The 16,147-nt window shown below is 45.1% G+C and overlaps 1 protein-coding gene across 1 annotated transcript; it reads left to right on the top strand.

Moving 5' to 3' along the window:
* Nucleotides 1-12,883: 12,883 nt before the first annotated feature.
* On the top strand, nt 12,884-14,246 carry RRS1 (ribosome biogenesis regulator 1 homolog). Its single transcript, XM_080610214.1, has one exon. The coding sequence runs from the start codon at nt 12,957-12,959 to the stop codon at nt 14,034-14,036; it is 1,080 nt and encodes a 359-aa protein (XP_080466340.1). The 5' UTR covers nt 12,884-12,956; the 3' UTR covers nt 14,037-14,246.
* The last annotated feature ends 1,901 nt before the right edge of the window (nt 14,247-16,147 follow it).

A 16,147-nucleotide genomic window follows, 5' to 3' on the forward strand; every position in this document is an offset into this window, starting at 1 on the left:
AGTTCCCATTTCATTTACACCAAAGTGAATCACAAGTAAATCCTTTTAAATCCACCAGAAATAATGAATAGGAAAACAGAGTAAGGAAGATCTTAATTAGAGGAGATGAGCAGCAATATTCCGTATAAAAATGGCTGCACATTTTGTAGAGTTAGAATATATAGGATTTTGTTCATGCACCTGTTTTAAAACTCTAACAGTTTAGGCTTTCTTCTTGAAAGGTAGCTTGAGTATCACTTCTGAATTTATAAGCAGCAGAGGACAGTTTTTCATTAGGTCCTGCCAACCCCAACTATTCTTAGTAGATGAGTTTCCCGTATCCTGTTTTCACCTTATGATACGTTAGAAGACAACTTATTAAGTCACTAACTAGGCTCGTAGCTGTTCAAATTCATATAACTTTACTTATTTATTGTGCAGCTATGTGGCATAATGCTCAATTGTCTCATCTGCCATCTGCTTTGGTGTCAAGATGTGCTTTTTCCAAGTGACATTCTGTTGTCAATTGAAGCATTCTTGACATTTCTAAATGTCTTTGTTAAGAAGTTTGTGGTCTACTTCATGTTTCCACAAGAAAGTGTTACTGATCAGTACCACCAATACCATGGGACTTACTGTTTCTGGCAGACTGAGGGACCGCTCACCCTGCCATTTCTAGGCAGCACTCTAGAAAATTTTGAGGCTTTGCAGTCATTTCTTCCAATTCCCTGACAGTTTCACTTCTCGGTGAAGGATTCAGATGGCTTCACTTGCTCCGTTTGCTATTTTGCTCTTTACTTTCTCTACACGTTCAATATTTTTCTGACACTACATGCAAGTATGAAATCAGAAAACTTAATGCTGGTTGTGAGGCCTTAGTCATCTCATACAGGTCAGGACTACAAAGAGTTAGTATGTTATTGAGATGCTCAGCTTGCTGTTCTCAATTTAATATGGACTGTGTACTGTACTATGTTATACTGTGTACTGTATTGCAGTCTATAAAGGGGAACCTCTCATTAGGCAGCACTTGTGCACAAAACATTGTTATACTGCCTCAAAAGCCAAATATGAATCAAGTGTGTGAGGATAAAATAAAATAATTAGCTGGTCTTATTCTTTGAGGTACTAAAAGAGAGGCCATTGGCAAGACCTGGGAAGCATGTTACTGACTCTCATTTAGGGTATCAATGCCTAAGAAAGATGTAGGCATATTTGAAAGCTTTCAGGGGGACAGCAACAAGAATAAAAAGACTGGAGAACCAGCAACAGACAAGGATGGCTTAGAAGCAAAACCATCATCACTGTAATTTCTGGAGGTCCTACCCATTTGCCATGCTGCAAGCATGTGATTTTTGAATCCCTGACTCAATTCTTCCAGCCCACAAACACCAACATGTCCTCTTGGGGATACTTTTAAAGATCCCAGGAAACTGTAGGGAACTGTGGGAGAGGCTGCCTTGCTGCAGGCTCATTCACAGTGCCCACGTGGATATGTAATTCAAGTTACAAGGATGTTAATAATTGTTTGAGCATCTGCAAGACTTTTTTTTCCCTTACATACTGTTTTCAACACCTTGGCCTGATTGTATCCTTTGAGGATACCTAAGTGTATCTTGCAAATATTCGCCTAACTAACTGTGTCCTAACTGTACCCTCAGAAACAAACACCACAGAGCAACTCTTCAGCCTGATTCTATAAAAATGTTTCCTTTCAATTAGTCCCACTGACAGTCTGTGCAGAAAACCGGGCTTGGATAGCTGGCAGAGCTGATGTAACTCAAGGCCAAGTCACACCTGTCAAGGATTAGGCTGTAGACCTGTACTGTAGCAATGAGAATATTTGGTTCACAAAAGCTTTCAGGAATAGGCCCTGCATAGATTTCATAATGCGTTTAAATAACTTATCTTAGACACTGCAAAAAATAAGTGGTTTGTGCCATACAGAAAAAAGTCACAACAACACATTTCAACAAGAGGTAATTAACGTATTATTTGGCCTTTCATTTGTCAGTTCTTATAACATGGTGCTCATGGCCAGCAGTTACACAAGGACTCTGTTAGCAGAGAAAAAGTTCATTAAGAAATTCTAACAGTTGCATGCAACAGTTATTAAGTATCATAGAAGGTATTTGCAGACTTCCACTTTTCCGCTTTAGGGTTTACACTGAGAATAAATACACAGTGTCTTTGTGAGGCGCTTCCCATAAAATATGTATGCTAAAACAAAATATATGCCCAACAATCCATGCTCTATCAGCACAAATGCTCCTTCATTTTGATACCACAGTAAGAATGAGGGGCTTCAATGTTTTGCTCAGTGAAATACACCACTGGGGGATTTTTCATCCAAAACTTGCAGTTAAATACATACCTCACTTCAAACCCCGAAATCAGCAGGACTCTTCATGTGCTTGAATACCTTCCTGAATCAGGCTGCAAACAACTGGAGTTTTACCACATAGCTTAGCTAATGAAGCTGAGAGATGAAGCAAGGTAGCAGCCAACATATTTTGGTTTGTCTCAACAGCTCTCACCCAGCATTAGTTCTCATTACCTTGGCAAGCCCCACTCACTGCCCACAACTCACGGAAAACCTGACTAGATTTCGCTCTTCTCTACCTAACAGTCATGTAATGACATGCTTTTGGTGCTGCTACAGAAAACGTTTGCTAAAAAAATACAGCTAAAGTGTGTCTTCTGGACTCTGAAGTTCTATCATCCCATTCATTTTCAGACAGAAGCATAATCTGAAAGCAACTTCTCCTTGAAAATTGCTGTCATGCTCCACCCTGAAAGATGGCAGAACAAAAAGTATTTCAAGTGATTTCGCGGACGTGTACATCTGGGCATTTTGCAAAGTTTGCAACAATTTGTTGAATTTTCCAATATTATAATGAAATCAACTCAGAATCATAGCCTGTGTCCTAATTGATCACATCTCAGCAAATCTGCACATAAAAAATGATAGGTTTCTAAAAGGAAGGGATCAAAGCTCCAGTTCATAAGGTCTTTAAATTCATGCTTAATTTTATCTGCCTGGGTTGAAACATCAAAATCTAAACAAAGGAAAACACAGGTGGTTAGCTTGCAAAACAATCATTCTTAGCTGAACGTAGGTAGGAAGACAGATTTACACGCATATTTTATTTCTATATGTATGTAACCTTAAACTAGTATAATTTACATGGAAAAGGACAGCAATCAATATTGCAGTAGAAGTGCATTTTTCCTATATACAGAACAAAGATTTCATGCCACCTTGAAGACTACTGCTGAATCCATTGAGATTGTGTACACAAATCTGGGAATTTCCAGTCCAAAAGCAGCCTTTTTAGCGAAGGAGATGTTTGATAGTATCCATCTAATTTTCTTTTAGTTCAAACTGTTTGAGTTTATAGGGTATATTTAGAAGACACAGGCTTAGGGTCAGATGTTTCCATCATAATAACTCATAGCCTGAACAAGAGCATCTCCCAAGACCTGTTTTTATCCTCAGTAAAGTCCTAAACCACCTAAAGGGGTTTCCTTCTTTCTCTAATCAGCAAAAAAACATAATGAGAATATGCTTTATCTAGAGCTGTTTTGCACAGCTTGAGTAAATTGGAGTGAAGGAAAAGCTGCAATCATTCAAACCACTCATTTAAAGAGATGTTGCTCTCCTTCTTCCCTACTGATCCTCTACAACTCATTGATGAAGTATTTTTCCACATAGCTTTCCTCTTCCTCCCTCTACTCTCTCCAATTGCAAATGTCTGTATTTTCATTGATGTAGGATACAAAGGCCAGCAAAGGTCTTACCAAGTGAGTGAAAAGCAACTGCTTTCCAATACATAGCACTGCCCTCACCAAATGTACAGATGGAATTTTCCATGATCCTCTAGTTGATAGATAACATCAATAACGGTTGAGTCATAAGCTTAATTCACAACTCAACTATTTCTCAAACTTACCACCACCTGTTTCTCACACTTATGACACCATTCAAACTTATCACACCATTTATATCAGTGCATTATAAGAAAGTTAAGCCTGGCTCACTCACGCAATTTAGTAGGTACTTCTTCAGGTCCCCAGGAGTGATCTGTAAACCTGCAGCAGAAACACACGTTCTCACACACCTTGGCAAAGCAGGTGGCTGTTTGGTCCACCAACAAACTAGTCCAGTGATATACTGTGGACTGGAGCAGAGTTGCTCCACAGATCAGGGGAATTCAGACTTGGTGCGTCACAGAAGTAAGTAGAAATACTGACATGATCATGGTATAGACTAAGAGTAGCTTCAAATACAAGAGCAAATAAGTAAACACAGCAGAAATAACAGGCCTTTGAGGTCTGTTCATTAATGCAGTGAAGAAGAAATGACAGAAGGGATGAGAGCAAAACAAGGATCCAGGTGACGGGTTACATGGAGCACCTCCAAGGCACTCCAGATGGGTCTGTACGAAGTCAGGAAAGCACTGAGAAACCCAGAGAGGAGGCAGGTGCAGGATCATCTTCAAGAGAAAAGGAAGATGTCTTTGTCAGAATCGGGGATATTTGGAGAGCTTGAGTGCAAATGCCTGGCCTTGTAAATACTATGAAGAAAGGAGCAACAAGGAGCAACAAGGAGCAACAAGGCAGCCCAGCACACACACTCCTATTTCCATACAGCACCTCATGCTAACAGGTAGTCCCAGCAGCAAAGATGGAACATGAGTTGTGTGAGACATCTTCAGGCTTTAAACCAAGAGTTAACAGTATTGCAGATTCATGTACCCTTGGCTAAAGAAGCAAAACTTTTCTCCCTTTCATTTATTATGTGAAAATACTTATTTATCTTCATTTTATTGCTTCTAACTACTGCTACACACAGAACTGCTCTCCCCTGCCTTAAAATTTCCTTAGTAACTGAGGAAAATTACAGACTGAGCAGCTCCCACAGTGCCTGTAGAAAGATTCTGGAAACTGAGATTCTACCCCACTTTGCCCTTTCCCTCTAGTGCAGAAGCTGCCGAACAGAGGCACACTGCAGAAAACTAGAAAAATAAGGATGCAATGTGCAGAACAGTTGATTTGGTTTTGTGGTGGCACGAGGGAGGCTCTGAACAGCTCAGAGAATCTCATCCTCCCCAAGGACTCAAGAGCTCTGACTGCAGATTAGGACGGGGATTTCCTGCCTCAGCTCTGAGGGCTCAGATTCAGCAGCAGCAGGGAGGTTATCTTGTGATGGCCAACATCATTCATGTTCCCAGTTATCCCCCCACCCCTCTGAGATGCTCCCAAACCCCTTGCAGGAATGCCTGAGCAACCTATTTAGCCTCTGGTTTAGTTTATAGTGTATTATAATAACACTGAATTGCTTCCAGTTTCCTTTAATGCACCAAGCTACAAGCTCTGGCTGCTACAGGAGAAGTCACGGGAGATCTCTGCTGCTACATGAGCAGTTATGCCATCTTTACAAGACAGACTTCTTCCAGAAGATGCTTGGTAGGCTGCTGTAGTCATGAACCATGGTTTCTCCTCCAAGGGAACTATCCCTGCTTGTGAGTCAAGCTGTGGCTGATTCTCACAGTGACAAAGCCAGTTTGAGAGACTGATATTCTCTCTCGAATGCCTAGGCACACTTTCACACTCCCACCCCACCCCAGAAGCTACCTCCCTCAACTGTGCTGATTCAGCTACCTTGTGAGCATAGTCTAAAACCTGTGAATTGATTGTGTTAATTTCTAGGACTTCTTTTTCAGTGCAAGAACTATTTTAACCAAATCTGATTTCACTGGGTAATGACACAGAGTCACAGCTTTAGGCTGTATGGCATTCAAAATTAAAAATATTTGTTTATCAGAAATTCACCTAATTTACACTGAACCACAACATATACCCTAGGTAGAAGCTCATAGAAGCTTACAGAAGATATTTGCCTTACATGAGTCACCTGTGGTTACATGTGGTTGAAAACCTTCCTAATATCTTGGATTGAACCTATAAAGTGCCATATTCCTGTGTACAGAAAGATCTAAACCAAGACATTTTGTCAGAGGAAAATGTATTAGCAAGACTTTGAAGTGACTACAAGCAATGTAACTGAAACATCAAATTTGAAGCGCAGCACTTAGTATCTTTTACTTGGACACCTACAGTGTACATTATCAAAGTAGCTCGTGGGAGGCAGAGTTGCACACACAAACAATTTTCCTGCTTCATGGAAGAACCTGCATGTACATTCCCCACTCCTCATCACACCACCTTCAACGTGTATTTCATCACTCTGTTGTGAAAGGTAGCTTTAAGAACACACCACTCTGAAAACACATTGAGGACAAAATTCCCTCCTGACTTATCAGCCTTGCTGATAAATGGAAATGTGGAGGATAAAAGGTTACAAACAGGGTCTGGCGACTCCTTTCCTTGCCAACTGTCATGTAGTGCTGAGGCTTTGAAAACACCTCTGGCAACCAGCACTTCAATCACTGTCACACAGGAAGGGCTGGGAGAAGATTCAGGCAGTTGTGGTGCATGAAATGGTTGTGGCATGTGTATGAAATGATGCTTTGATCTATGCCTAGCCTCAGGTTGAAAGTTTCCCTGATAAGTCACTGAAGAATCATGGCCCTAAATGCATTGCACTGTCTTGATTTGAGATCAAGTTTCATCCCCCTTCCTTTAGTAAAAATCAACATTCAGATCTCACATGCACACATGAATGTTGCTATCTGATAGGCTTAGCCACATGTATGCAGTATTTGCACATGTACATAAAACGCTGATTTTTCTATTGAAAACATGTCCCAAGAAGCTTTTTCCAAGGCCACGGTTGGAAAATTGACTAATGAAAGCATTAGAATATAGGAGCTGGCACGGTCATTGTCAGCAGACATACAGAGATTAATGTTACTCTCAATTTCACATTTGAATTTGATTTGTTTCCTTCTGCCAGTAAAACTGTATAGTGACTATGGCACATTCTTTGTGTCATGGATGAAGACTTGCATGTTCCATCTCACTCCCAGTGCCGGAGACATTTCCAACCATGAACCCAACCCAAGAACAGAGGAACAGGTTTTGTTCGTCTGGTTGCAAGTGTAGACTTAACCTAGGACAAATCTCTGTACATGACAGATTTCTTCTAAAGGAAATATGTTAATTGGTCTTTTTTTTTTTTAACCTGTAGAAGTAATCTTATGTCAAAAAGTAGGTCTACTGTAGACAGGTGATGAGAAGGACTGACCCTGGAAAAAGAACACATTACTACGCTGCAGTTCTTTCCATCACTGTCTGATGAAGTTCTCACTCTGTTCTTTAAATTGTCCTTAAAAACACCTAATAAAACCAAGCCACATCATTGTTGGTATTTCTAATATTAAGACCACACTACAAGAAAACTTTCCTTAAAAAAAGAAATTAGGTCACTGTAAAGCTCATAAAAAAGCAAACCACATCACAATCTGTTTTCAGCCTGATTCCCTAATGCATAGCAAGATAGGCATCAAGCACTTGGGAAGGCCACAAATTAGCCTAGCTTACTTTTGTTTACCCAAAATCAGCTCAATGAAACCACACAGGCACAGCCAGTCAACTGATCAAAATAGATTATGGTCTACCAATCACTTTCCATAATGCCTGCAGTTATCCAAATCTCCCTGCTATCTTGCCAGCTATCTATGTTCTGGCTTCTGAACTAAAAATTAGGTTCTGCTTAGTATCCACTCATAACTGCATTTCCAACTACCCAGTCTTAGTTTTGGAGCTGGAGTTACAGCCTTCTGAGTTTCATCTTCATGGGGTTTTTTAGCATTCTGCTAAAATCACATTAAATCCTCTGACAGGAAATCTAATTCTGCTCATTTACAACCCAGAAATGTTTTTAAGCATGAGCACAGGTAATATCATCAACATCAATAGATCTTGCTTAGAATTAAGCATGCCCCTTTGTGTATTTCTATTAAGGCCTTACAAGACGGAATGACCCATTATCTGTAATGGGCAATTTAACTCTTGTGATAGTAAAACCCATGACTACCTAGGCATATTTTTTCTATTTTAGTGCTGAAGTAAATCCTGGTATTTGATAGAAGATGGTGGCTCAGGTCTTTGAAATTTTCTTTTATTCCTTACAGACAGTTATTTCACATTATATGGACTAATGAATAGGAAAAAGTCTTTGTTTAGCCACATTTTCACTCCTGTGCTTTATTATTTGGACTGCAAAAGCACTTACAAGCCCCAGGAAATAAGATACACACTGAAATACATTAAATACACTTTACAGGGGTAAAAAATGTATCAGGAAGAAGAATTTGGTCCACAAAGTGTTGTACTAAATTTAGCTTCAGTGAGCAAACAACTTCTCTCTTACAGGAAGAAATTCTACAACACAGATTTTTACTTCAAAGTGTACTGAACAAAGTCAATGGAAAGGAACGAGCTGGTGACAGTATGGGTATTTTAAGGGCACTTTCTACTATTTGCCAAAATTACCAGCACTTTGGGTTTTCCTGATAAAAGTGTTCTTCATAATGATCCTCACAGCAGGCTTATGAATTGGTTGAATCATCTTGTAACTACATCTACTGCCATCCAGAGGTAATTGGCAAAAGTTTGAAAAGTAAATCTAAGTTAATGGTATCTAACAGTGAGACACGAATACTGTAGATTAGAACAGTTCTTATCAAACACAAATTTAAAAGCTGTAGCCCAGCAGAGCAGAAACTACAAAAAATAAAAGTCAAGTAGGATAACTCTTTATTCCTTTCCAGCAGAAAACCAAAACCAACAGTATGTCACATTGATGCTGCAGTTCTTTTGGTGCATCACATATATCCTGCATTATGCTTTCTATTAACCTCTCGGACAAGTGTTTCTGCAAATTACACTCTGCTATCTTTTGTTTTCCATGCAGACCCCCACTGTAGTTAAAAAAAGCAACCCAAAGCCCTACTGCCTTCACCTCAAAGAAAGCCTGCACTTTGCAACAGCATCCAATTTCTGTATGATCATATCACAGTAAGGAAAGTAAGCAAACACTAAGGGATTAAGCACATACAAATGTGCCATGACATGTGTCACTATTGTTCATACTGAATAGATGGAGAACCTCGTGGACAGAGAGAGTAATGATGAAATTGTTTAAGTATCTATGGACTGTGAGTGCTCACATTTAGGGATAACTGCTTTCAAGTCCTACAGCTGAGCACTTGCAAATGTATCCACAGGCATTTCCAGAAATGTGATATTTGGGATTCTAAAACTAGGAACCCAAAAGCAAAGATGATCAAAATGAATAAACATTTCTAAAACTTCATCCTTTAAAAAATGTTGGAAAAGTCTATTAAGAAAGCTGGAGGAAACATGAAATAATAAAAACATTTGTTTCCTAACAGCTAATTCTATAATTCAATATTGATGTCACCATTTCATCTTTTCAAAAGCTCAAATTTTCAGCAGTACAGACACACCTGTTCATTTATGAGAAGCTCTGTGCCTGCTTGTAATTCTCAGCTCTAAACCAGGCGTTCCAAGCTGGAAGAGTGGCTATGATTATGACAGTGAGCATCTCAGAAGCCACTTCTCACAATGAGATAATTTCCCAAAATATCCATGACTCTATTTACAAATCTTCTTTGGTTTACAAACCCATTCAAATATTCTTCCAACTGCCACCTTCCCAACCACATTGTGAAATCACAAGCTCAGAAATGTCCTGTCTGACTAATACACCATCACTAAGTACAGCAGTAATGATTTTGCAGTCAGGCTTCTCTATCAGGCACCACTGTGCTCAGGACACTTGAAGCACAGTTGAACAAGGTTCCTTCTTCAGTATGTCCTGTACTTAAAGATTAAAAGGTTTGTTATTGCCAGGAAACTAAGCAGATATTTTCTTCTACACATCAGGAGAGGGTAAACTAAGACTACCGAAGTTCTGCTTATAGTAAGTACAGCCTGACTCTGCCAAGGAATACAGTAAAACCATCCAAGATTTCAGTTCAGTCAGAGTTTCTCCCATGCTCTTTAGAAGACTGAATCCTTGAAAAGATGCAAGAAGCTTTTTCAGAATTATTCTCTAAACAGATATTTAGATTATTTCTTTGAAGGCATTTCTCAAAATAGTTTTAAGAATGTGTTGGAACTTGTGACAAGTTTGAGACATAGCTAATTTGCTGAAAGTGAGATTTTCATAAACTGGAAAAAAAAAAAAAAACCAACACCAACACGAAAATATTTACAGATTTCCTCTGTTGATTGTTACTGTTGAATCCTTTGTGCAGAGACTAAATACACTGAATCAATTCATCTCCTCCAGCAATGGAATACACAACAAAAACCAGTAAAAGGAAAAAAAGGCCATTAAAAAAAAATTCACCTTTTAGCTCCATCTGAGACAAAGTACAGAATTTCCTGATACTGATCCATAATCATAAGGGTGCCTCTATTACACTATTATCGAAAAATTACACTGAAGCAATTGAGTAAAAGAACAGTCCCATTTATGGCACTGGGACCACTTATGCAATGAATAACAATTTCTAGAATATACAAAAAGTCTGAAATTCAGTTCTACACAGTAGTTGCCAGAAAGTAATTCTTGCCTTTTAAAGTAATTCTTTTTTTACCTTCCTTAACAGGTTCATGCTATCAGGTAAAACAAGACCAGTTCCTGGCATGCACTCCTTATTCTGTTCCTGTGACACACAGTAAAATCACGAATGCTTAAAGCAACTTTGGAAGTGCAACAGATATTACCAATTACCTCCTCTCAGGTGCAGACATTACCGGAAGGCTTCTGTGCTTTGTAATAGTACAGCACAAAAGAACTCAAAGAGCTGCATAAGGATAAACCAGGAGGGTATAGGGATCAGTGAAAATATACTGATCAGGCTGCCAAAACAGTAGACCTTGCAGTTCAAAAGTATAAATTTATGCCTAAATCTAAACAGTCCATGTGCATATTTTCAAAGAACTACCTTAAAAAAATTTAATCTGTAATTCCAGGCGGAAGTATGAGCTGTCCAGGACAGGGAACAAACTATTATTCAATGCAATGCCATCTTGTGGTAAACGGGAAAGCTGTCTGTGCCAAAAATGCACAGGGACAGAGACTCTGCTGCTCCGCAGTATACAAACCATGTTCAGAACTGCTGACTTGAAAACAGAAAAAAATATATATATATATATTTTAGCATAGTTAGACTTACAAAATGTAAGTTGTGATATGCAAGGCATTAGAATTCGAGAATCAGCTCTGGAGTTCTCAGTACAGGAAAGACATGGACTTGTTGGAGGGGGTCCAGAGAAGGGCCACAAAAATGATCATAGAATCATAGAATAGTTAGGGTTGGAAAGGACCTTAAGATCATCTAGTTCCAACCCCTCTGCCATGGGCAGGGACACCTCACACTAAACCACACCACCCAAGGTTCTGTCCAACCTGGCCTTGACCACCACCAGAGATACATCATTCACAACTTCCTTGGGCAACCCATTCCAGTGCCTCACCACCCTCTCAGTAAAGAATTTCTTCCTTATATCCAATCTAAACTTCCCCTGATTCAGTTTTAACCCATTACCCCTTGTCCTGTCATTACAGTCCCTGATGAAGAGTCCATCCCCAGCATCCTTGTAGGCCCCCTTCAGATACTGGAAGGCTGCTACGAGGTCTCCACACAGCCTTCTCTTCTCCAGGCTGAACAGACCCAACTTTCTCAGCCTGTCTTCATATGGGAGGTGCTCCAGTCCCCTGATCATCCTCGTGGCCCTCCTCTGGACTTGTTCCAACAGTTCCATGCCTTTTTTATGTTGAGGACACCAGAACTCCACACAATACTCCAAGTGAGGTCTCACGAGAGCACAGTAGAGGGGCAGGATCACCTCCTTTGACCTGCTGGTCACACTCCTTATGATGCAGCCCAGGATACGGTTGGCTTTCTGGGCTGTGAGCAGAACACTGAAGCCAGCTCATGTTCAGTTTCTTATCAGCCAACACCCTCAAGTCCTTCTCTGCAGGACTGCTCTGAATCTCTTCTCTGCCCAACCTGTAGCTGTGCCTGGGATTGCCTTGACCCAGGTGTCGATCAGAGGGATGGAGCACCTCTCCTATGAGGAAAGGCTGAGAGAGTTGGGGTTTTTCAGCCTGGACAACAGAAGGCTCAGGAGAAGCCTTAGAGCAGCCTTTCAGTTCTTAACAGGGGCCTATAAAAAAGCTGGGGAAAGATGCTTCAGCAGGGCCTGTAGCTACAGGGTGAGGTGTGATAGCTTTAAACTTAAAGAGGGGAGATTCAGGCTGGACCTGAGGAAAAAATTCTTTACAATGAGGGTGGCAAAATCCTGGCACAGGTTGCTCACAGAGGTGGTGGATGCACCATCCCAGGGATAGCATTCAAGGCCAGGCTGCATGTGTTTCTGCCCAGAATCAGCTCAGGTGGTCATGGCGATATAAGCCAGATCACTGCGTAGGACTCTATAAATTCTCCCAGAGCCCGTCTGTTTATAAATAGCAGGGCGGTATCTCTGACCCGGTAATGCAGGCAGTGTCACCTCACTGGTCACTATCCCTGTCCACCCTCTCCCTCCGCTGCGGGCAGGCTCACCCACACAGCCCGCCTCACTCTATGGGGAGCTGCCCTCCAGCACTGCAGTTTTGACCCTGACACCAGCGCTTGCAGGCATTGTCCTACACCAGTGACTGTCACACATAACAACACGCTACCAAAAAAGCCCCCAAACCCATGAAAAACCTCGGGAGAAGGCCCAGGGAAAGCCCGCTGGAAGTAACAGCTCCCACACACGCCCTCCCCAACCCCATAGCCCCCTACGCTGAGGGGACTACATTTCCCGGCAGGCATTGCACAGAGCCCGCCCTCCGGACACCGCCATTCCGGGCGCGGCGGCGCGCTTTCCGGCGCCGTAACCGGGAAGGGTTTCCCTGCAGTTCCGGGGTCTCCCGGTAGGAGCAGCGCGCACGTGTGGGAGTGGTGCGGCCCGGCTTGACCGCCGCTATGGCGGCCGTGCGGGTGGAGGAGGTGCTGGCGGCCGCCGAGGAGCAGGAAGCGGAGAAGCGGCGGAGTGTGGTAGTGGAGAAGGAGCTGGAACTGGAGTTCGACCTGGGCAACTTGCTGGCGCTGGACCGCAACCCGCCGCCGGCGGCAGGGCTGCGCGGGGCCGGCCCGCAGCGGGAGGCGCAGCTGCTGGCTCTGGCCCGCGACAACACGCAGCTGCTGGTGGCCCAGCTGTGGGAGCTGCCGGCTGAGCGCGCTGGCGGGGCGGGAGGGCCGCTGGTGGCGCGGCTGCCCGAGCCGACCTTCCGCCTGCCGCGGGAGAAGCCGCCGCCGCGACCGAAGCCGCCGACGCGGTGGGAGCAATTCGCGCGGCTGAAGGGCATCCGGCGGCGCAAGCGGACTTCGCTGGTGTGGGACGAGCAGGCCAAGGAGTGGCGACGGCGCTGGGGCTACCGGCGGGCCGGCGGCGACCCTGCCCGCGCCTGGCTGGCGGAGGTGCCGGCGGGCGCCGACCCAGAGGAGGACCAATTCGCCCGGCTGCGGCGGGAGAAGCGGGAGCGGGTGGCGCGTAACGAGCTGAATCGACTGCGCAACCTGGCCCGGGCCCACCGGGCCGGGGCCGCCGTCCCCGCCGCGCCCCTGCACCCCACCGGCCACCAAAGCAAAGAGGAGCTGAGCCACGTCGCCCGGGTCGCCCGCGTTTCCACCGCGTCGCTCGGCCGCTTCCAGCCACGGCTACCCAAGGAGCCGGCAGAGCCGCCATCCCGCAGCGGCGGCAGGAAGCGCCGCTTCGAGCCGCTGTTGGGCAACCTGGCGGCGGAGCGCAGCCGGCAGCTGGAGCTGCTGAAGGACATGGGCAGGAAGAAGCCTGTCCTCGACATCACCCGTGCTGTCAACAAGCAGCTGCGCCAGGAGGAAGCCGAGGCGGCCGCTGCCAAGGGCAAGAAGCAGTCGCAGCGGGGGAAGCGCGGCCGCCGGCAGCAGCGGACTGGGCGCAGCAGCAAGAAGAGTGCGGCCCGGCGACAGCAGCAGCGGCCTGCGGGCGGCAGCACTGGTGGCAGCAAGAGAAAGAAGGCATGAGAGACTACATGGAGCACGGGGCTGGGGGCGCCTGCTGAGGTGTGGAAAGGGACTGTCACTGCCAGCCTCCTGCCTCGTGCTCTATTCCCACACCTATTTGTCAATAAACATAGTCTGGCCTTTCTTAAAATGTCCTGCGTGTGGCTTTTAGCTGGCAACCGAGGAGGGCTGTGTTCCCCATCCAGGGGAAACTGGTGGTGCGTCGACGGTGTCAGGAGCCCCGGGTCCCTCCAGGCAGGGTGTTTCGTGGGGACAGTCAGGTAATGTTATCAGGTAATGCTTCACGGCTGGCTGTGGCTGGAGCATTCCCAGGCAAGACTGAAGCTGTGCTCTGCTCAGGGCAAGTGGCCTCATGGTGGAGCTCTTGCTTTGTAAATCAACTGTTGCTGCTCAGCTCTCTACCGGGCTGTTACAGAAGGAGCATGAAAACTTACTGCAAGGCTTATTGCAGGGCCTAAGAAATAGTACAGATTTCGTAGAGAGTTCTGTTGAGTAAAAGAAAAAAAAACAAAGTCAAAGTTGGTGACCAGCCATTGAATTAGAAATTTATATTGAACAGCAGTTAAAACATGAGTTTCTCCTTGTATTAGTAGTAATCTCTCATTTCATGGAAATCGTTTCACGGTGTTTTTCTTTACTAAGAAGTTTGAGACCAGAAGTTATCTCGGACTTCTGCTTGTTATTCTTTTTGACTTTGTAGTGTCTCCTGTACACGTGAAATAAAAGAATACACAGTCTGCTGGCCCAAAGAGGGGAAGTAAAACAAGTTCCAGCAATCTGAAGTAAATTAAGTTCTCAAACTTGCAAGTAGTAAACTCGTGAGTGGTTATTGTCATAATATTTTGCTGCAAAACAGTTTTTGAAAAAGGTGACTAGCAGTTTTGTTGTCTTACTCTTTCAGTTCAGTAGGGTGGCAGCATGTGCAGAAAGTAAAACCTCTTTGTAAGGCAGTTGCTGAGGGCAGAAGGGGTACGTGCCCCTTGGAACTGAAGGGATTTGGGTGTCTTTGATGGACTGACTATAGTGCTCAACCTATAAGCTTTGCTTAGGATGTGTTCTTTGCCACTTAAATGTTCCTCACAACTGTGCAGAGCAGACTGCACCACTGCAGGCTGCTTCAGACTTGCTGGTGGCACAAATGGTCTTGTGGGCACAAGCCACTGAATACCAAACCTTCATCGTAAGCAGATAGGCAGCGCAGGGGCAAAAAGTGTTTGGACAAGTGGGAAAAGTTGCTTTGAGATACATTCCAGACCCCTGATTCTTTCCATAGGGCACGTCTGGTGCGTCCTTAGAACAGGTGTGGGCTGCGTTTGCATTTGAAGGACCCTCGGTTACCTCAGGAGCGCTGGCTGCGGGAGCTGAGCGAGGACGGCGCTCGCTGCAGCCTTGGTTTGGTCCCGGTGTGACTGACACCGGGGTCGAGGAGCGGACGGGAGCCGGCGCTGCCCCGCCGCCAGCCCCGAGAGGAGGCGCTGCTGGTGGCTCGGCCCCGAGCCGCGGCCCCCAGAGCCGCGGCGATGGCAGCCGGGAGGCAGCAGGCAGTCCGCCTTCTGCGGCAGCTGCAGCGGGCCGCGTGAGTGTTGCCGGGCCGGGCCGGCCCATGGGAGCCGCCGGTTCGGCGGGGCTGGGGCCGGAGGCCGGCGGGGCCACCCGCTGGGTTCCTTCCCTTTATGGGCAGGTGCCGGCAGTGGGGCGGGGGCTGAAGTCTGGCGGCCGCCGCGGGGGTTTCCCAATGCCCCTGACTAGCGCTGACCTCCCGCCTCACATGGGTACTCCCATGGGCCAGCTACCAGGGCCTACGCGTGCTCTCCTGCCGGTGGGACCCCAGCCGCCGGGCTGCCGCTTCCCGCTGCGGCCCAGGCCTCCTCACAGCGTCGGGCTATGCTGGCAGGCCTCGCTGGGGCTGGGCATGGAGGGGGGGGTGCACACAGGACACTTGTGCAAGGACAGATTTGTGTTTCTGCTTTAGTTTTCCCGTTTAACCATGCCGTTCTCTTTTACGTAGATGTCGGTGCCCAAGCCATTCCCACACTTACTCCCAAGGTAAGACTTGATTTGCATCTCCAAATCTGTGAGAGACCATGGTCCTGTAGAGCCAAACATACCAG

The sequence above is a fragment of the Psittacula echo genome (assembly GCF_963264785.1).
Source record: "Psittacula echo genome assembly, chromosome: 2".
NCBI lineage: Eukaryota > Metazoa > Chordata > Aves > Psittaciformes > Psittacidae > Psittacula > Psittacula echo.